This window comes from Meles meles, chromosome 1, assembly GCF_922984935.1.
Source record: "Meles meles chromosome 1, mMelMel3.1 paternal haplotype, whole genome shotgun sequence".
Classification (NCBI taxonomy): domain Eukaryota; kingdom Metazoa; phylum Chordata; class Mammalia; order Carnivora; family Mustelidae; genus Meles; species Meles meles.
The window spans coordinates 145,940,723-145,963,984 of NC_060066.1; the positions used below are offsets into that span (position 1 = coordinate 145,940,723).

The window sequence follows — 23,262 nt, forward strand, 5'->3', positions numbered from 1 at the left end:
TATAGCTGTTTAAAGAAGACATTCAAATGGAAGTTTAATCAAACAATAGCAGAAAGCAATAATGTAGATAGAGACAATATTTAAAATTGCATACCAAGTATATAATGTTATTGCTTCTTTTTCTTTTACATATCCTTTATGAAAGCGAACCTGTTTTTTTCAATAGATTGGGAAAATATAAATGAAGCTTTTAAAAATAATCTGGTAGTATAAAATCCAGTAATGTAACAGTCACCAAAGCCAGTTCAAGACAGAAGTAGATGATAATTCTGCAATACGTTGATTAAAGTTTTTTTTTTCCCCTAGTGAGGCTTGTGTACATGGATATTTTGAATACTAGGCAAGATTTAAAAATAGTTAACCCAAATCTTATGAGGCATAACTGAAAATCAGCTTTGTTGATTTAGTATAATATTTAACTTACAACACTGAGACTCATGTTATATATAGATGTTATATATGTTTACATACATAATTTTATAGATATTTTGGATCAACTTTCATTCTTGAGTGTATTTATGTTGATATAGTTGTATATCATATATGTTTTGGATGAATTCTTTTGGGTAATTTGGGATTTACTAATTAACTTTGCTAAAAGAAAATGTAGATAGTAAAAGCCGGGCACATTTTTTTTCCCCCTCACAAGAGCATCTTATAAAATGATTAGCATTAAAAAATATTTATTGCTATAATTAGAAATGTAATGAAATAATGAAGGTATAAGTAAACTTTTTTTTTATTATTTTATTTATTTATTTGACAGATAGAAACCACAAGTAGGCAGAGAGGCAGGCAGAGAGAGAGGAGGAAGCAGGCTCCCTGTAGAGCAGAGAGCCTGATGCGGGGCTCTATCCCAGGACCCTGAGATTGTGACCTGAGCTGAAGGCAGAGGCTTTAACCCACTGAGCCACCCAGGCGCCCCGGTATAAGTAAACTTTTAAACAGATTTGTGATATACCTTGATAGTGTTTACTTATTCCATGTATAAAGGAAATGGAGAGGCCAAGAAAGAAAGAACAATTAGAAAATAAATTCATACTACTTGAGAGTATAGCATCTATAGATGTTATATTACTGCTGTCTGGTTAACTTTAGGCAAAGCTTCTGTTCTGTGTTCCATTATTGTTCATTAGAATAAAGGACAAAAATAGTTCTTTCCTTTGCATTTCCATAAAAGGACTAGTTTCACATCAAAGATTACAGCTCCAGAGAGATGGTGTTTTTAAATGCCTGGAATGACTTTTGGGAAATATTCGTATTTTAAAATAAGCTAAACTTACTGAAACATAGTTAAGTTTAATTAGTTTTCTTAATAGTGGGCCTGTTAGATAAAGGCTATTAGTATTTTATTTCTTTACAAGATTGGCCTTTAAAGATTGGTCTTGTATGAGTTGTGCTGCCTTGAACTACAAGCTCAGGGTTGGGGCCCAGCAATCTTATTTAAGCTCTCCAGGAGATTCTGATACACATTTAATTTCGAGAACTGCTAGCATAGAGGAAAAGCCCACAGTGTCTACACACTAGAAATTCTGATAGTTAATACACTGCTATTTTTCATCATAGTTAAGATTATGTTCATTGTAAGACACATTGTGTCTTATTTTGCACCTAGAAACAAAATAATTGTATTATTCTTTCCTTCCTTAAGATCTAACCGTTTTATACATCTTAGTTTAGCTGATGGAGACAGGCAGAGCATTATATGAACTCAGCCTGTTCATTTTCTTTTTTCTGTATGGATTTTCTGAACCTTGATTGCATGACTCTCAGACCATGGCATAATTTTACTGGGATTTAATTTAATTTATAGGGATTTGAAAGCCGTGACAAATTTACCTGATTCTAGAAGTTAATACCATTGAAAATTTCTTATCTTAAGCTCAAAACATCCTAACAAATAGTATTCCTGTGATACAGCAGCTCAGCAGTTTAGCTCCGATATTTCAGACTCTGCGTTTGAGATTGAGGAATATGTAAATTAAAAGACATTTTTAAAGCTGCTGCCTGGGAGCCAGTTGTCTCATGGAGGAAATGTAGATGATGCCTCCTTTTATTTCATTTGAGTTGTGGCATTTTGTGCAAGGACATTTGAGGTAATTCTCTTTATTTAAAAAACAGAATTAAAAATGGAAATTAAATTCATTATTATTTGTATTGGTTAGGAACCTGGTTGAAGCAAAAAAGAAATTTTTTAGTTTCTGTTGCTGAAAAGTTTGGGAACGTGTTATCTATCTTTCTGCCTTCTTTATATGGCTGCATCCTTAGGTTTTGTGTAGGCTTGAGATGGGGACCAGCAATGCAGGTAGGTACCATCTCAGATTCAAATCTGGCTCAAAAGAGAAACTATATACTTTAAGAATCTGGAAATGAGTTCTGGGCTTGACTCTTGCTGGTCTTATTTGGATCCTGTGTTTGTCTCTGAACCAGTTGCATGGCCAGGAAGATGGGATTCCACAGTTATTTTAGATCTAAGTCATTTGTCCAGCATTGGAGCCAGGATTGGCATCAACTCCATCTAAAGCACATAGATTGAAGGGGAATAGTGCTTTACCAGTGGATATCCAGATTACTGTTCACAGGAAATAGTTAAATGTGGGCTGTGGCAAAAATGATATGTCCAAAGGCATTGTGGTCATGACTGTGCATTTAGGCTGATATTTCTTTTTCAGAAACCAAAACAATAATTTGTATTGACATAGCGCGTCCATTACAAGGTGCATTTAGATGGGGATAACAGAAACTTAAAATAATAATGGCTTAACAAGATGGCGGTTTACTTTCTCTGGATGTAGGCAGTCCAAGACTGATGTAGCATTTCCACGATGAAACCAATGTCTCTTCGAATTGCTGCAGCTCCTGCAGTTGCATTTATGTTCCAGGCTGGAAGGGGAAAAAACAAAGCAAGTAAATGAGTGTCTACCAATTGTCGACTTTCCTACTCAACAACTTAGACTTTTCTCTCAATAACTAGGAATTGGTCACATGACCATATACACTTGAAAGGAAGTCTGGGAAATATGGTTATTCATACTGGGGCAAATGCCACCCTTAACAACCCAGTAAGTATTTTGTTAGTATGGAAGAACTAGTGAATGGCTATTAGGCAGGTAGCTAGTGGTTTTTGGACACGTGTTATTAACTGATATGGATGACATAGGAGGCTTATTTAACCACCCAATGAATTTTATATATATATAAGATTTAAAACTATTTTAGAAGTAGGTAGAAATATAAATAATAAAACTAATCATACCCTAAAACTGGTAACGAGGTGTGCAGTGAATTGGTGTCAAATAAGAGACTCAAAGTAAGAGTTAACGATGGTTTTGACTGGGGCACCTGGGTGACTCAGTCAGTTAAATGTTTGCCTTCAGCTCAGGTCATGATGTGAGGGTCCTGGGATTGAGCCTAGGGTTGGGCTCCCTGCTCAGCTGGGAGTCTGCTTCTCCCTTTCTTTCTCTGCTCTTCCCCCACCCCCCACCCTGCTCATTCTCTCTCTCTCTCTCTCTCTCAAATAAATAAATAAATAAACTAACCAAACAAGAGATGATTCTAATTTATCTGCCTATTAGATGTTTGGCTGTAGTGATGTCCTCTGCCAAGATAAGGGACATAAGAGGAAGTGCCAGGTTTTCAGGGGGAAGTTAAAGAGTTAAGTTTTGGACATTTAAAACTATAAATGTTGGTATCAGATGACATTCGGGTGATGTCATTTGTTCACCAGCTAAGCAGCTGCACATTTTGATATCTATTGTGCATTTTCTGGCACAGAACAGAGAACTGGGTATTTTAGAAATTTTCTGCTTCTCTTAGTCCCTCTCTTTTACCTTGTGATCTAGGTTACTGAAAGTTAGGGAGAGCTGCATCCCCAGGACCACAGTTCCAACTCCATAGCTTAGAACAAGAGAAGTCTTGGTGTAGTCAAGCACAGGTTGGGGGTTTTGAGGATGTGAGGCTCAACTCTATTAGAACGGTATTGTTCTTTGCAGGGCAAGGGAATGAGAGGAGGCAAATGGATTCACAAAAGTGAGTGATATATGCAAAAATTAACTGATAACATCACATGTTATTCCTAAGGAGCAAGTGAGACTTCTTTTAGTCTACTGAGAATTAGAACTGCAGGATTATATTCTAAAGGAAATAAACCCATCATGGCTTTTAACTCTACTTGAGCATTTTATGAAATCACCTTGTCTTTTGTCCCTTTATTTTTTATTTTTATTTTTTTAATTAATTAATTTATTTTTTCAGCGTAACAGTATTCATTGTTTTTGCACAACACCCAGTGCTCCATGCAACATGTGCCCTCCCTATTACCCACCACCTGGTTCCCCCAACCTCCCACCCCCCCCTTCAAAACCCCCAGGTTGTTTCTCAGATCCATAGTCTCTCATGGTTCGCCTCCCCTTCCAATTTCCCCCAACTTCCTTCTCCTCTCCATCTCCCAATGTCCTCCATGTCATTTGTTATGCTCCACAAATAAGTGAAACCATGTGATACTTGACTCTCTCTGCTTGACTTATTTCACTCAGCACAAGCACCTCCAGTCCCGTCCATGTTTTGTCCCTTTATTAACTGAATTATAGATGTTAACCTTTTTGAAATTTATTTAGTTCAACATTTACTGAATAAGCCCTTTTCATAATTTTAAGTACTGAAAATAAAACAGCTATTAATAAGGGAACAGTACCTTCAAGGTATGCTGTATTATCATTACCTATTTATTAGTTTGTTTTTTTTCATGTCATACTAGGCTAAATTTCCAAGATAATACATTCCACAGAACTTAGTGGATGGTTTTTTGTGGATGCTGCAATTAAATCAAAAACATTAAACAAATAAGAAGCAGGTGAAAGCAATTTGGAAAACAAGCAGTATGTTAGAGGGAGCTACCGTTGCTCAAAGTCAATTTTAATTGTAACTAGAATGAACAAATAGTTCTTCTGTTTATTCTTATATAATGTCACACTTGGCCTCTTTCAGGTTTTTGGAAGTGGTTGATCAAATGTTTTTTTTCAGGTCTAAAACACTACAGATCTAGCCTTTTGGAATATACCCACTCCGAGAAAGGGATACAAAAGTTTCTATGTTCAGGGAGTAAGTAGCTTCTCTGAAAACCTTTTAAAATTGTACACACAATGAGTGGTGCCAATGTATTATTGTTAGGACTTTTGTTTGGGTGATGTCATTTGTTCACCAGATAGGCAGCTGGGCATTTTGAAAATCTATTGTAATTTCTTGGCAGAGAGCACAGAAATGGGAGCCATTAGCTTTGGAATGGACCTTTCTGTGTTTAATTAAACCATTTTATATATAAAAGTAGAGGCTTTCCTTATCTACAGTCAGTCACTAATTCTGTTGTGTAATTTTCTATTTTTTTTCTGTCTGTCCTTTCCTGCAAATATAAAACTGATACCATCTTACCCCTCAAAGTGACTCTTCTTTCTGCAGGCGTTCTCTTGATGAATGATACCATCTTCTACCCAGTTCCTCTAAATCAGAAATATGCAGGTTGTCTGAGATTACTTTTCTTTTATTGATCACCAACTTCTGTTCCTGTTCTGTAGTAACAGTATTCTTTTGCCCTGTATCTTTTGCTACTATCTGTGAGCAAGCTCGTACCATCTCTCTTCTGGATTTTGTAACACCCTCTTAGGACCCTGTCTCCATTCTTGCCCCTCTCCCATCCAGTGCTCATGATTACTGTCAGCGTAGTCTATTAAAAAGAAAATTGGATTGTGTTACTCCTCTTTAAGTCTGTCACTGACTCCACATTACTTGTGAGTCAGGATCAGACCTCAGTTTCCAACAGTGTGACTTAGAACACAATTTTTCCAAGGAAACATATGATGGTTCGAACAAAAGAATCTTGGCTATTTTATTTTTACCTATTATTTCAGAAAGCTAAGCCATGATAAAAGTATATTCATTCTTTACGTTAGGAATGACATCTTTGGTGCTTTTTCTCTGTAGGACAGGACTGGCTATTGCATCCTCTCCTTTCCACTCAAGAGGTGTCAGAGTTGATGTTTATCATCCCCATGTAGTTCTTTACACTTTTATTTAATATGTATTAATTCCTAACTGACCATACATGTATGGTGTATACCGTGTGTTATTATTTTATCTAATTTTTTAAACTTTATATTAATAGTATACTAATGTTTGTATTTCTCAGCCTTACTTGCGTGATTCGTCATGTAGTTCTGGTTCATTTATTTTTTCTTGTGTAGTACTTTCATTGTATGTGTGCACCAACAATATACACAATGTTGTTGTCCATCTGCAGCCCTTCTCCCCGCCTCCCCCCAACTTTTCATTTCTAAAAAGGTCAAGTTACCATGCTCTTGGCTCAGTGCTTTGGAGGAGAGAGTATATTATTAATCCTTGTGGTTGCTGTTAATCTTCCTCATATGTTTAATGATTTTTGGTAGATTATCTTTAAAACAAATGTCTTGGTTGGTCAGCATTGGTAGCTAGTTTGGGCTCAAAGAAGGAATGTAAACTGTTTTTCTAGATTAACAAAACCTCACCTCATTTAGCAGGGCTTACTCCAGTAGTAAATGAGATCCTTTGTAGCAAGTGTCTTCCTTTCTCGCTGCTCAGAGTCCAGCTTGGCAAATATTTTCTCCTGCATTTCTTGCTTGGCCAGGGGATTTCTAAGTCATCCACGTGGTTCTACTTTAGAAGACCAGTGGGGTGGGAGTGGACTCCAGCAGACTCCAGCAGTAGTGTCCTCCATTTCCTGGGAGTTTGCCCATGCTACTAGCTGTTGTCCTTCTAGTCCAGTGGTTCTGAAACTTTAGCCTACATCAGAATCACCTGCAGGGCTTGTCAGTTGTTGGGGCCTACCCCCAGAATTTGATTAAAAAATTCTGGGGTTGAGCCCAAGAATATGCATGTCTAATAAATTACCAGGTGATGCTGACACTGCTTGCTGTTCCTGAACCATATTTTGAGAACCACTGCTCTAGGTCAACATTTCCTAATTTTTTATTTTTATTTTTTTGACTCATGGGGCCTTTTAACATTAATATGTAATTTTACATCACTTATATGAATTTTAAAATCATTTTTATAATTTTGTAATTGTCACATGTTATACAGAAAGACTTTAAGTTAAAAATATTATGTCAGCATAGTATTAAACATTGTGGTCATCTAGAACCTTGCTCCTCTAAGTGTGAGCTGTGGACCAGCATGCCTGGGGACTTGTTAGCAAAGTAGACTCACAGGTCCCACCCTAGAACTAATGAATCAGAATCTGAGCTTCAACAGTATTCCCAGATGATTGGCTTGCCATTAAGTTTGAGAAGCCCCTGGTCTAGAGATCACATTAAATCCAATCCTGATAATATCAAATAAGAAACATTTCGGATATTAATGTTTAAACATTGGCACACATTTCACTCACTTTCATTTTCTTATACTTAAGAAAAAGCACTATCTCTTTGAAAATAATAATAGCTTATCAAATTTGGCTTGGGGACCAAGTGCTGAAATTTAATGATGTGTTACAGTGCAACAATAGACAAAATTGTATTCATGACCTGATGTCTGGAAGCATTACCTTCTTTATGCACAAAAAAAACCTGCCTCATTTTGATAATTTTCATGAAGTAATAGATTTCTGACTGCAATATGCAATAACTTCTTTACAGTAATACACCATATATGTGGAGAGTGTTTTTCCCCAAAGTAAAAGCTTAATTTGATATAATTTTTGCTATATTTAATATTTTTCAATTATTTTGAAGTAATAGTAGGAACATCTTTCATCAGATAATTACAGTTTAGAAATGCAGAGAAGATTACTTCTAGGCAGATTTGTAGAATTATTATTTTAAAATTTTCTTATACCTTGTGTTTCAATGTCATTGTTCATTATACATCTCTTCTTTAGACAGCTATGTGGATAATAATAACAGGGCATATTTCACGGTTGTGAAGATCAGAGTTTTATTTATTTATTAATTTATTTAATTTTTAAAGATTTTATTTATTTATTTATTTGACAGAGAAAGAGAGAACAAGAGGGGGATACAAGCAGAGGGAAGTGGGAGAGGGAGAAGCAGGTTTCCCACTGAGCAGGGAGCCCAATGTGGGGCTTGATTCAGGACCCTGGGATCATGACCTGAGCTGAAGGCAGACACTTACCCGACTGAGCTACCAGGCGCCCCAGAAGATCAGTTTTATATATAAAAACCTAGAAGAGTGCCTGGGCACATAGCATGTTTTACATTAAGTGACTGCATCAATCCCATCCTTCTCCCTTTCTTCCTTGTCCTCATCAGTGTTATTACAGTCCATAGCGGCCAAGGATAGAGATGTTTAATTATCCATTGTGTAAAGTCAAGGGGTGGACTGGACTCAGTACAAGTCTCAGCTCCCCCCCACCTTTTTTTCAGTCAGACTATAAAGTGGAGCTATGGAGAACTAGAAAATAGTGTCCAGGGGTAGGTGGCAAATTTAAAATAGGGAGTAATTAATTGACTGGAATCTGTGATGGTTAATGGTTGTTAGTGTTACTTACTAGCTTTCATTTCTTATGGGAGGGGCAAAGAGAGAGGGAAGGAGAGAATCTTTATCAGGCTCTATGCCCTGCGTGGAGCCCGACAGAGGTCTCAATCCCATGACCCTGAGATCATGACCTGAGCCAAAAATCAAGCATCAGTGGCTTAACCAACTGAGCCACCCAGGTGGCTTTTATTCCAATTGGCCATATGGTATGACTGTACTCCAGAACTCTTGTTGGTAGAGGTCATGTGACTTATTTAGGTCATTGACTTGTGAGTAGAAATTTTATGTGTTATTAGTTGCCTATATGAGATCCTTCAAAACTCTTTCCCTCTGGTGCAGTGGCTGGTTTTAGGATGATTGCTGCTGTAACAGCTTGGGTTCCTGTGTGACTGTGAAATGCAGAGCACCCCTGCTGGTCTTTGTTGGATATGTAGCATGATTAAGAAATAGACCATAGTTATTTTAAGCTCCTGAGATTTAGGGATGTTTTTGCCATGAAGTGTAGCCTGTCCTAATACAGATTCTTCTTGATGGGTTTTGAGAACTGAAAAGCCATACAATAGGGCAGTAAGTATGAAAGGGGGATGGGAGTAATTTAGATGCCAAAAACTATGATGCTAAGAGACAAGAACCAAAGAGAGTTAGCAGTGTGTGAAAATCTATTGACAGTAATGGGGACACAAAGTACACGGAAAGGTTGGGATCTCCCTGCCCCTCCTATCTCCCTGTCCATCAGAAGAGTGATACACTATCAAAAGTACATTGAACTAGTTATATATACTGTGAAACATGTTTGTTCTCCTTGTCAGTGTAAATATAGTAATTTAAAAATCAGTATAGAAAATAGATACTTAGGAACACCAGGATTTAGGAAAAAGAACCATATTGGAGGGCTTTAAGAGTGTTCAGTACTCAGAAATGATGTTTCCCCATTCCCTCCCCATCACACATGTTCACATCCTCACATGCTTTCATGCACGTATGTACACATATATATCTATTTTTTTCCATTTTATTTTATTTCTTTTCAGTGTTCCAGGATACATTTGGTTTTTTATCAACTCCAATTGAGACATGTCATTATCCTCCTTGAAATATCACCTTCCCAATGAGGGCTATCTGGATTCAGTATTTAAAACTTTTCCTTCCAACTCTTCTCCTTCCTTTTCCCCTACATTCCTGATCTCCTGACCAGTTGTGCTGACTCTCCCTACTTCGCATTTTCTATGGTTTACTTAATATGTTTGCTGTTATTGTTTGTCTCTCCCACACTAGAATGCAAGCACCACAAAGAAAGAAAATTGTTATCTGTTATGTTCACTGAGAATAGATACTGCTACATGAGAGTACTTGTTGAATTGTAGTACCTTCATGAAGGAAAAAAATAGGAAGACAGTCTGAATATCGATAGCTGCCTGGTGTTCAAAGAAGAGAGATTAATAATTCTCATGCAACTTTGTGATCTCAACTACATTTTAAACCATAGCCTGATTTTCTTGCTCTCATTCCCTAGCTTTTAAAATAGTTCCAGGCAAGCAGAATTGAGCTTCTTTGTGAAATCTTCAATATATCATATTTAAAGACTGAATTTTGGAGTTAACATACAAAGTGGAAAATGTCATGGAATTTAGAGACAAGCCTCTTCATTGTCATATGTTAGGTGTGACTTTGGGCAAGTTACTTAGCCATGAAGTCTAAATTTTCCTATATGTAAAATTAGAATAAAACATACTGGGGCATTTACTGAGTGAGGTAAATACACACAAAGTTATGTGAAGATGCTTGGTACACAGTAGGTACTGGTTTATATCTATTTCTTTCTTCTTCCCTCCCCTCACCATAAAAACAACTTTTATTAAATTTTTATTTAATGTTATTTTATGTATTTTCAACTTAACCTAATTTTGGTTTCCACTGATCTTTAATGAAGATTGTTTTAGCAATCCATGGTAAGCTAAAATTTCACCAGTATATATGAAGAACCCATTTAATATAGCATTCACCAGGGTATGTATTTCTGGGGATTGTTGGGAAGATCTGAGTTTCTCTTGTGTAATTTATACAAAAGATGTTTTGTGTTCATCTTGTTGATTCAAAAATACCACCAATGCTATCTTCATTGGTTGGCAAAATATTTTATTTTGATTTTTTAAATTTAATTTTATTTTTTCAGTGTTCTAAGATTCATTGTTTATGCACCACACCGAGTGCTGAATGTAATAGGTGCCCTCCTTAATCCCACCACTGGGAAAAATCAATTCATTCCTTTTGCACTGTGAGATTGAATGTAGTGCCCTGTGCTTAGTGGGGAGTCTGCTTCTCTCCGTTTCCCTCTCCCTCTCCCTCTGCTCCCCCTACCCCAGCTCATGTGCATGCAGGCTCTCTCAAATAAATAAATCTTTAAGGAAAATAAATGAAATACAAAGTTTGATGTGTTTTGTTATTAACATGTTAATGTTGTAACACAATTTTATCACATATATTTTACTTCTTAAATAGGTAATACATGCACAGAATACTAAAAGTTGTACATGAAAGTAAGTCTTTGTTAGCTCTGCCCCCAGCCACAGCAGACCACCACTACTCAATGCATATATTCCACATTTTCTTGTTATTTTACCCAAATGTAAACTTTTAGGTACTTTGCTTTTTCATTTAAAAATGTGAAAGTAATCTTTGTAAATGATATGTATTTGCTTCTCAGAACTCCATGACTAACTCTCTTTACTCCCAGGCAGTAAGTAACATGAATATGTGCTTCTTTAGCATTATGTCAGGCAATATTCTAAGCTCTGGGAGCAGAAGAGTGAACAAGATAGAAGAAAACCACTTGTCTTTGCAGAGTTTACCTTCCTAATTCATGGTTGGTGATATGATGGCCTCTGTGATAGGATGGAAGAGGGAGAAATGAATTTCTTCAAACATAATCAGAGGAAGCTTTAAGAGAAAAGTGGAAGTTTATCTGAATTTTAAGTTGTAATTCAATGTGAAGAATTGGGAAGAAAGGGCACTCCAACACAAATGTATTGGAATTACAGTTTTTTTGTTTTAGTCTTATGTATCTATTGTTTTCCATGGTAACACTTGAGCTTCTACATTTGAGGTTTCCATTTGCTTAACATTTTGGGAAATTGATTCCTTTTGGAAATGACTTCTTTATTTGCAAAGTAAAATTGCTTGTTTGTCTTAGAAATTAGTTTCTGTGTCTGTTTGCCATTTGTATGTCATCTTTTAAGAAGTGCCTGTTCATGTTTTCTGCCCATTTTTTGACTTGATTATTTGTTTTTTGGGTGGTGAGTTTGAGAAGTTCTTTATAGATCTTGGATATCAGCCCTTTGTAGTGTCATTTGCAGATATCATCATTAGCCATTAGGGAAATTCAAATTATAAAACCACATTGAGATACACCTTATACCAGTTAGAATGGCAAAAATTGACAAGGCAAGAAACAAGTGTTGGAGAGGTTGTGGAGAAAAGGGAACCCTCTTACACTGTTGGTGGGTATGTAAGTTGGTGCAGCCACATAGAAAAACAGTGTGGAAGTTCCTCAAAATGTTAAAAATAGAGCTACCCAATGACCCAGTAATTGTACTATTGGATATTTACAGATACAGATATAGTGAAAAGAAGGGCCATTTGCACCCCAGTGTTCATAGCGGCAATGTTCACAATAGCCAAACTGTGAAAAGAGCTGAAATGCCCTTCAGCAGATGAATGGATAAAGAAGATGTGGTCCATGTATACAATGGAATATTACTCAGGCATCAGAAATGATGAATACCCAACTTTGCATCAACATGGATGAGACTGGATGGGAATATGCTAAGTGAAATAAGTCAAGCAGAGAAAGTCAATTATCATGTGGTTTCAGTTATTTGTGGAACATAAGGAATAGCATGGAGGACATTAGGAGAAGGAAGGGGAAAATGAAAGGGGAAATCAGAATGGGAGACGAACTGTTAGAGACTGTGGGCTCCAGGAAACTAAATGAGGGTTTTAGAAGGGACAGGAGTGTGGGAATGGGTGAGCCTGGTGATTGGTATTAAGGAGGGCACGGATTGCATGGAGCACTGGGTGTTATACATGAACAATGAATCATGGAACAGTACATCAAAAACTATTGATGTGGGGCGCCTGGGTGGCTCAGTGGATTAAGCTGCTGCCTCTGGCTCAGGTCATGATCTCAGAGTCCTGGGATCGAGCCCCGCATCGGGCTCTCTGCTCCGCGGGGAGCCTGCTTCCTCCTCTCTCTCTCTGCCTGCCTCTCTACGTACTTGTGATCTCTCTCTCTGTGAAATAAATAAATAAAATCTTAAAAGAAAAAAAAACTATTGATGTACCGTATAGTGACTAACATAACACAATAATAAAATAAAAAAAATAAAAAAAGAGAAACCAATTCCTGCTGATTTTCTAATTCTTTTTTTTGTTTCAGTTTGTTTACTTCAACTAGAAATGAGGATTTTAATGGATGATTTTTACCTAAATACTTGGCCTTTTTTTTATATAGGTGCTGAGTTTTTTTTCTTTGTTTTACTTTTTTTTGGATATGTGTATGTTATGACTAACTATTATTTGATTCAGTGTTACTATATACTTAGAGCAGAGGTTGTCAGTCTTGGCTGCATGATATAGTTATGTGGAAAGCTTAAAACATGCTGATAGTTGGGCCCCACTGGGGGTCTGGGGTATGGTTTGGTTACTAGGATTTTCAAAAGTTCCTCAAGTGATTCTACTTTGCAGCCAAGCTTAAGAAACCCTTGGCTAAAGTATTTCGGAGGTAACTGAACCATGCTGTGTGCTTCTGAAAAGTAGGTAACCATGGCTCATTTGAGTGGTGTGATCAGTCTGTCGTCTCACGTCTCTCACTAAGAATAAAGTGAAATGATTAGAATTGGACGGTAGAATGAAGTTCTTGAGTTTGTTAAAGCACTCTTACTGTTTTTTACCAAAACATAAATGCAATTAAATAGGGCAAATATGTGGTGAGACTAAATTAAAGGCCTTTAAATTCTTGTGTGGTAGGGGAAGAGATAATAGTTCTTGTTCTGAGCTTGTTCTAATCAGAGTGTTTGGCTCATTATTTAAGTCAAATTAACAAATCTGTTTTAGAGCCTGTAACAATTACTAATTTATTGTCAGTATAGTTAGGCAGACATTGTCTCACACTCTTGTTGACTTTGTCACCTACTTTCAATGTAATACGTACTCTGTTTCCATAAGAGGATCTTTGTTTACTCCAGTAACAAGATGTTGGACAAGGACTTATAAACCCAAATCGTTACCTCCCTGAGGTATCAGAGAGCTTCCAGAAAGAAATCACACTGAACTTTAGATCACTCCTTTCTTTTATTCTGAAAAGTAATCCAGTCTGTTTCCAGCTTGGAATTGCGAGCTTTGATCAGGCTAGGGGTGTTTACTGTGATTTCTCTGTTTGGTCTGAAGTATTGAGATTTCCCTCAATATGCCCATATCTTGCAGCTTGTAATACAATTGGGTTGTGAAAATTTTTTTTTACATCTACATAGCATATTAGCACAGTGTCTGAAAATAATGGGGCTTTGTGAATAGTATGAACAATTGGACAGAATGGGGCTCAAAGCCTAGGTTTTCTATTTATAAATTGTTACCTTGATTTATTTAACTTATTTAGACTTAATTTATCTCGAAAATTGCAGAAGTCGTATCTAAATTCCAGGTTTGTTAATAAGGTAAGATATTTTAGATTCCTAACAGTGCTACCCACAGTTGGTCTGTAATAAATATTTCCTAGCTTTCAGATTGAATTAGTGTAGGTAATTATTCCACTAAAAATGGTACCTGAGAACAAACTAAGATCTAAATTTTCTTTAATAATGAATCTTATTATTAATAATGACTATTGGGTGTGATGTATATGAGTCACATTTTACATAGTTGAATTTCTGATAAACCTAATAATCTCCTGGTAAATGGATTGATACCATACCTTTGTTTGTCATGATAACTTTTATAATTTTTCATTGTGTTTAGAGACATTTCCAAGAATTCAACAATTCTTACATTGTGAAGGGGAAAATTAGGAAATTGATAGTATAGACTGAGCAGTATAGTCAGGGCATGAATACCTGGGTTCTACATACACAGTGAAAATACAGGTGTCATATATGCCATGCTGAGGTGTAGCCAAATCAAATTTGTTCATTAAAAAATGTTTACAGCATTCCTCTATGTGCCCAGATAAGCTCATTGTAATAACGACTCCTCTCATTTTCTGCCTTTCCGAAATTGTTTCCATTTTTTAAGCTACAATTCAAATGTGGTCTACTTTATAAAGTCGTCACCTTCCTCCCCGCTAACCACTGCCTCCCTCCCTAATGAGAAATTCCTTTTTTTTAAATATTCTCTTGCTATGTGATCTCTATCCTGGCACTTACTGCACTGTTTCAGATGAAAAGTAATGCTGTACCTGTTTCAGACATTGTGTTAAAGGTTATGTGGAGTCCTAATTAAGGGTACTGATTTTGACATTGGAGAGATGTTAATTTTAATTTGTCACTTTTTTTGGTAAAGATTTGTCCTTTCTGAGGTCAGTTTACTTAAATGTAAGACAGGGATAAAAGTTCTACCTCATAGTTTTGTTGAAAGATTAAGTGGCTTAAGTGACCCATGACAGCAAGTGTTCAATAGTTGGTAGTGAATATGGTTATCGTTACTGTTGGTGTATGGCATGTTATTCATTGTGTGCAAATATATGACTTAAATAAAATCTCCCCTTCTACTCTGTGCACTTTTTAGGACAGGGAGCCATCACTTGGCATTTTGCATAAGGTTTAATGAATTAACAAATATTCGTTGATTGAATATGTACATTAACTTTCACCTTTACTTGACTTTTAAAAAGAACAGAAACATTTCATAAAAATTGTTTTCTAAATGACTTTGTTTTAAAATCCCTACAGGTAACTTCTTATCCCATAACTTCAGTGTCCTGAAATCTGAGGATTCCACCAAGATAATATGATAGGAACTTTCAGTGATCTGGAGCCATATCCTACTTAGACTAATGCAGGCCTTCCAGATATCCTGAGAGCTTAGTACAACAGCACACATTGTAACAGGCACAGGCAATAATGCCATCTTTGCCTCAAGAAAGAGGTAAGTGGATTGACATAATCATATTATTATAGATCATCACTGAGAATTTTTTCTAAGAATGAAAAATTAATTGAGGACTTTTAACGAACCAGAATTTTTAGTTTTACTTTTTTTTTTTTTTGGTGGGGGGGGCATCTGTGTTCTCTGCTATGATATTTTTGTTATTTTAGTGATACTTGATTGGTTTACATTTCTTTTAAAGTTATTCAGGGACCCTCTCCCCTGGATCTGAATACAGAATTGCCTTACCAAAGCACAATGAAAAGGAAAGTCAGAAAAAAGAAAAAGAAGGGAACCATTACAGCAAATGTTGCTGGGACAAAGTTTGAAATTGGTAGGTCTCCTCAGAATCATGAGATTTTCATCACTGTTGGAAAGACTGGTTTGATGTTGAAAACAATGTTGAAATTCAGGGAGATACCGTTTGTGCAATTCATTTTTAATTGCCTTCTATAAAATGTTCTTTTTAATGAGATATTTAACATGTTAATAAACAGAAAGAACGTCAATGTAAACTAAAGGCTTTAGCTATTAATGGGATGGTATTATATATACGTGACTTTGATTAATACTTAATTTTTAAATCAAGTATGAAGTAAACATTACAGAGATTAAAATGTTAGATGTAAAATTAAAAAATTACAAACTTTGAGATTTTTATCAAACAATTTATCAAACAATGACTGACTTCAGGAATAGAGGAATAACACATTTCTCTCTGTGTTTTTAAAAAAATTCTTTTGATGATGCTGTTGCTTTTTATTAATGAAGTTCCAGTTTTTATGTATAAGCAGTATCTATGGTATAGAGAGTAGATAAGAAGAATAGTTGTCTTAAATTATGATACACTTGCCCAGCATTGCCAAACTCTTTTTTTTTTTCTTTTTTTAATATTTTATTTATTTGACAGAGAGAGACACAGCAAGAAAGGAAATACTAGCAGGGATAGCTGGAGAGGAGGAAGCAAGGTCCTCTCAGAGCAGGGGGCCAGATGCGGGGCTAGGTGCGGGGCTGGATCCCAGGACCCTGGGATCACCACCTGAGCCAAAGACAGATGCTTAACTACTGAGCTCCTCAGGCGCCCCTAGCATTGCAGAACTCTTAACAAATACCAGAAATACTCAACTAATCTTCTTCTTAGCCATTTTGTATTGAGAGAGTTAAGGAAAATCAAAGTATGTTAATTATTCTTACTCTTATCCATCTTTGAGAGTCTCATTTCCATTTATAGTAATTCACCAAAGTTCTTGAATGATCAGTGGGAATATTTCATTGGAATTGAGGTACCCTGATATTCTGTTCCTATAAGTGGTCCTCAGAGGTGGGGACTTGAAGCGAGTTAGCATGGGAGGGTGAGATGTGAAAGATTCAGGGTTTGTTTGCAGCATGTTTTCTAGAAACAAGAGTAAGGTGACCATTGTTAAAGTGATTGATGGGTGGTGGTATCCTATTATTTACTTTAAGTTTTTGGTGGGGTTCATAAGGAACCTTGATCTACAGGAGAGTGTTTCAATTCAGTTCTCTCTCACTTTCCCAGGAAATTTTCCCAAGGCTGAAGTTGCCTTGGCATCCTTTTTTTAAAATTAAAAAAAAATTTTTTTATTGTGCTATGTTAGTCACCATACATCATTCGTTTTTTAAGAAATTTTTTTTTTTATTAAGATTTCATCTATTTATCTGACAGAGAGAGATCACAAGTAGGCAGAGAGAGAGAGAGGGAAGCAGGCTCGCTGCTGAGCAGAGAGCCCGATGCGGGACTCGATCCCAGGACCCCGAGATCATGACCCGAGCCGAAGGCAGCGGCCCAACCCACCGAGCCACCCAGGCGCCCCCACATCATTCGTTTTTGATGTAGTGTTCCGAGATTCGTTGTTTATGTATAACACCCAGTGCTCCGTGCAATACATGTCCTCCTTAATACCCACCACCAGTTTTCTTTATACTGATTCCTACCTCCTTGCTGTGCTGTGGTGTTTAACAGAATTCCTGGCTCAGTCCTCAGATGTTTAACAGAATTCCTGGCTCAGTCCTGGGATCAGGGACTGTTTGGAGAATACAGAGCTAAGTATAGGGAAGAGAAAGAGGGAATTGGCCATGTGTCAAGGAGAAAGAAAGCTACCTTGCTTTTTCCCTTATTTAAGCAAGTTTATGCAACACCTTACTTCTTATAATTTAATTACTGCTCTCTTGGCATTTTGAATTATATAATGGAAATACACTTAAGCCATAATCAGAACACCTGTGTTTTTGCCCTGGTGTTGCCTGTTTCCTCATGTAGAATACTTTGCTATAGTTTTAATAGTAATATTTTTATAGCCGTTGACCAAACATTTCCAAATGCATTACCTCATTTAATCTTCCAAATAACCCTGTAAAATAGGCTGCATTACTCCCTTCCTCCTTTTCCCCTGCCTTTCTACACTCTAATGGTGAGGTGAATTTGAAGTGAAAATGAATAGCATTAAGAAGACAAACATGGGAAAATAAAGACGATTAACTAAGATGAATCTTGGGGTCTGTAAGAGTACAAAATACATACTGTGAGACTCTCTGTAGCTTCCTAGCAACCAAAGCAAATATTAAAACATAATCAGTTATAGACTGAACAGTGCCCAGAAGATAAAATCATTGGTTATTCGAAGGACATATGATTTCTGTATTCCTGAGGCTTGAGAGAAATTTCTCTTATAGTTTCTTATGAAGACATATGAAGACATATGGAGTAATGAAGTGTGTTCTCTCACTGGTTCTATAATTATTACATTATGAAATTCCACATTATTTTTATACATCCTTTATAGAAAGTTGAATAAACAAGTCCAGTGAGAGTTAACATCTTACCCAAGTTCTCACAGATGATAAAAGTGGAACTTGAACCTAAATTCATTTGTTTCTAAATTCAGTTTTCTTTTTACTATATCATATTGCCTAAGTAAAATGTGAATTGAAATTTAAATTGAGAAACACAAATGTATCTTCTATATCTAAGATTCAGAGAGTGTTGGATTCCTATTTTTAAAACTCCTGAACAGCCTCTGAAAGCTCTATGGATCAAGGGAAAAGATCATAGGACAAATTATGAGGAGTATACTTTTGGTAATTTTTATTTAATAGGGACAAGAAGAATTGGAGTGGGAGGTATGTAATATATAAAGGGAAATGTGAGGAAATGGTTCATATGGTTATCTCTATTTTACCAATGGAGTGTTTGGTTTGGTAGAAATTCAGTGTAGAGACAATTATTTTTTTACCCCCTTTTTAAAAGAGAGCTCCTAAAATATCAGCATTTCAAGGCATGGAGGTAGGCTTTTGCTGTCAACAAGTTTCTATTTGGAACTGATGTGTTAAAGGAATTTGTTTTCCATGCAGTGGAGGATGATATCCTTAAAAGATTCCAATTGATTTCTAAAATTTCAGTTCAAATAAAAATTTGATTAAATGGCTTACCTGAGAAAAGGGACTTTATAACAACCTGGCATTGTGTTTTTCTTTGAAGTTCAACTTTGTCAGCTCTCCAAGCTTTGAATTTCTTAATAAAAGAGATTTATATATGACTGACCTTACAGATTTGGTTTTGTGAATCTAAGGAAATAATGGATCTTTTCCACTATTGTTATGTAACCCGAATGTTCCCAGCCTCACTGGTTCATGTGTACGTTCATCATGTGTACATTCATGCGTACATTTTAGTAGTTCATTATACTCCCTCCCTCTGGAACTGCCGCCAGTTCCATCTCTCTCTAAGGTCTTCTCAGTTATCTCTGAACAACCCCAGACAATGTACCTCCTGTGCTCAGGAATAGGTCTGCTTGTGAGCGGCTATTCTGGCCTCTTTATTTTTTACAGCTTATGAGTGAGTTACAGCAGTCTCCCAGGCTGGGTGGCTGCGGTCCTTGCCCTCCCTGTGAGCCCTCAGGTCAGCAAAGTTGCGTGGTGGTCTGGAGCAGACAAGACAACGGCCCTTCCCCCAAGTCTTGCTTTGTACATTGTCACCTGCACCGTCAGAACAGCCCCAAGTTTTTCGGAGCCTTTCATGGAGAATGGTGATTTCAGTTCAGCATTCCTCCCCACCCTACCATCATCCCTCTCCAATCACTGTTCTCTTCTTTTATGTCTGTGGTCTAGGAACCATTGCATAAAAAGTCTTTTCTTTCTCCTCAGCCAAAAAGCAATCAAGAATCTCTCAAACTTGAGACTGACAAGTGTGTGTTCATCAGTTTTGTGCTTGAGCCAAGTGAATTCAGACAATTGATCCCCCTTTACCATTTCTCCTCATGCATAAGGTGTACAGTGAAGGAAAACATTTAAAAAGAAAACATCGAAGGGCTGCCATATAGTTACACCTTTCTGTTAAGACTCAGAATTCTGTTGGGATCGAAAATTTATCCTAAATATTTTGCTTATCTTTATTCTAAACTTGAAATTCATTGGAAGAAAAGTGTTAGTATGTTAATTTGGTATCCAGATCAGAGAGGAGCATATAAATAGTTTGTACTGAAAAACAAGCTTTCCTCTGAGCATAAATTTTTTCAATCGGATGAAGGTGTTAGGAGCAGATAGGAGGGCCAGTTTCCAGATCTCTATGGTGAATTCTGCTTCATTATTTCATATCCTGAGTCAACACAACTGACTTGGTTTTAATTGCTAAAAATAATTTGAACTGGGGAGGTGGAAAGTATAGGATAGGTCTAATGATCAGGAACTATTTTTACCTTTTCCCTTTTAGCCGAAGGTCACAAAAAAAAGCTATGAAGCCCATTTTCCTGAGTAGAGGTGTTGTCTCAGCTGTGTGTATGTTTTCACTGTGCCATGAATAATCACTGAACTTTTTAGCAGAGTTGTGGACCTGCTAAAACTGACGGTTGAAACCAAGGATTTTGAGTGCAACCTAAAAACAGTTCTCAGTTACTGTGAGTATAATTTGGCCCTAGATAAACTGTTGTAGCTAAAAATAAGGGAATGCTATAACTAATGGATATTTTGCAAATGAAATACTGTGAGATAAAATTTACATATATCAAAACTGTTTCCACAATGAATATATTTCAGTAGTATTTTAGTTTTCATTTAACTTAATCATTTACTTGCAGTTCGTTTAGTAATAGATGAAATGGGATTTATGAAAACTCCAGATGAGGATGAAACAAGTAACCTTATATGGTGTGATTCTGCGGTTCAGCAGGAGAAGATTGCAGAGCTGCAAAATTACCAGGTGGGGATTAATCATGACCAGTTATTGGTTTTTGGAGAGTTCTGTGAATTCCATCATAATTTTACTCAGATAGGAATTTTTAATGTGTGGACATATTAAATTTCATTTCTAACTTACCTAAATAGCCTGTTTTGTTGCTGTCCAGTAGTACTGACTTTTTGCATAAAAGCCCAAGTTCCTTCCAATCTAATTTTTAACCTCTTTCCATCTTTAAGGAAGGATTAATAGGAGAAAACACTTCCTACACAGGTGTTTTGCATTACTCTTAAAGATGAGTGACGTGGAAAAATTGCACAGAGAAATCAGGAAGTGGAAATACCTTGTAATGTCTGCCATGTGGGCTTCATTCTTTTATTTGTAGAATGTCAAACAAACATATTAAAAACTAGACATCAAACTAAAAAGCCAAATACACAGAATATTAGACAATCAACATTTTGTATAGTTTGTCAGTATAGAGTGTAATACAAAATTGGCTATAGGAAACTAACAAGGCCATTCTTGCTAATATTTCTACAATGCTTATCTGTATGAATATAGTTAATTTAAAATACTAGAAATAGACATTGAATGACCAGTTATTCAACATGGAAATTTGTAACTTTGATATCTCTGTAAACACGGTTTTCTGATTTCTTAAAAAAAATTGCGATTTTCTTCTTTGCTTATTGTAGATTCTTTAATTCTATAAAGTCATTATAGTCATTTAATTTTAAATATTTTACATTAATAGTCAGTTTTTTTAAGAACATTAAACTCAGAGAATGGATGTAACTTTATTGTAGTGTAAATGAATGTATTCATTAAGTCCATGGGAATATTAATGTTTACCTTTTTATTTTCCAGAGGATCAACCATTTTCCAGGAATGGGGGAGATCTGTAGAAAGGATTTCTTAGCAAGAAATATGACCAAGTAATCTTCATTTTCTTATAATAGAGAAGACCTTTTCAAAGTTTGTTTTGAATGTTATAGTGCATCTTTCACCAGGTTACATTGATTTGAAATGGTATTTTGATGGAAGAGATAGAATTTTAGAGCTAGCAGATCTTAGACGTTTCCTGGTTCTTCTTCATTTTGCAGAGGAGGTAACTGAGAATCAGAGAAATGAATATCTTGCACAAGTAAAACAAATAGTTAATAGCAGAGCTGGAGCAGAATCCTGGTCTCCAGGATCTCAGACTCTTTTCACTGCAGTTTAACAACATAATACACTGTGTGTGTGTTCATATCGTGCTTATTGAACATCTGTGTTTTATTGAGCATCTAATGTGTGCCAGACACTAGAGTAGGTGCATTTTGTGCACACACCTACACACAGGCATATGTGTATGTCCCTACCCATGTCTCTGAGATAAATATATATTTACTTCTCTCTGAGACCACTATTTGGAGTAACAATCTACTGTTATGGGAAAAACTGTTCACAAGTTCTCAAACTTTATACCAAATGAACTGCAGAATTTTTATGCAATTTATATTTCTGTGGATTAGGTTTTTTTTTTTTTTTAGTTTAAGGAAGTTTAAGAAAATTTTTAAAAAAGAAAACTCAAACAGAGAAGGGTTAGGAAACTTGGTATATAACTAAATATTTATGTGCATCATGTGAAAGTTTATACACTCACCCAACAAATATTTTTTGTGTGTCTGTTACAGACTAGAGACTGCTAACAGGTAAACAAGATGAATAAGGCCTAGTCCCTGCCTGGAACTCAAATTTTAGTAAGGGAGAAGGAGTGATGTACATATTATACAGTTTGATGGTACCATATTAGGGGAGAGTCAGTGTATGGCAGTGACAGAGATGATGACAGAGGTTATTTCCAGGAGGATTTGGATGGTTTTCTGGGGAATTCAAATGCAAAATGGGTATTGAAAAGTGTATAGGAGTTCACCCTTTGAGAAGAAGGCAAGGAGACTGTAGGCAAAGATGGCAGTGGGAGGAACTATATGGAAACTTAAACCAACATGATATGTTTGGGGGAACTTCTAAGTAGTTTCTGTGGTTTTATAGGGTCTCGGGAGGCTCAGTTTGTGATGCTGCTGCAGGTAAATGCAAAGGCCAGGCTGCATTCACCATGTTACTACGTTTTAGTCAATCATTTAATCATTGATTCTTTAATCTCTTTAACTACTTAGCAAACATTTCTGATTATCCTGAAAAAAATGAGAGCTTTTTAAATGGCTTTGAGTAGAGAAATGATATGTTTTCCGTACTCTTGGTGGGCCTGTAGATAATGGATTCAAGGAAGGGGGAGAAAGGAGGGAGGAAGCCGTGAAGGAGGTGATGATTATCAACATCTGATAAACCAAAGGAGAGGTAGTGGGAAGGGGGGAGAGAAAATGCATCTGGAAAATAGGGAAGAGATAGAATTGACAGGACTGGAAAGT

The 23,262-nt window shown here is 36.3% G+C and overlaps 1 protein-coding gene across 4 annotated transcripts in view; it reads left to right on the forward strand.

The window, feature by feature from the left end:
- Positions 1–23,262, forward strand: part of TTLL7 (tubulin tyrosine ligase like 7) — a 154,098-nt gene that overhangs the window by 38,087 nt on the left and 92,749 nt on the right. For all 4 annotated transcript variants that reach the window (XM_046017964.1, XM_046017986.1, XM_046017980.1 and 1 more), the window contains exons 2-5: positions 15,465–15,660; positions 15,863–15,994; positions 20,751–20,872; positions 21,719–21,786. In XM_046017964.1, coding sequence (XP_045873920.1) covers positions 15,636–15,660; positions 15,863–15,994; positions 20,751–20,872; positions 21,719–21,786 — 347 coding nt within the window. In that variant the 5' untranslated portion in view covers positions 15,465–15,635. The remainder of the gene's footprint in view (positions 1–15,464; positions 15,661–15,862; positions 15,995–20,750; positions 20,873–21,718; positions 21,787–23,262) is intronic.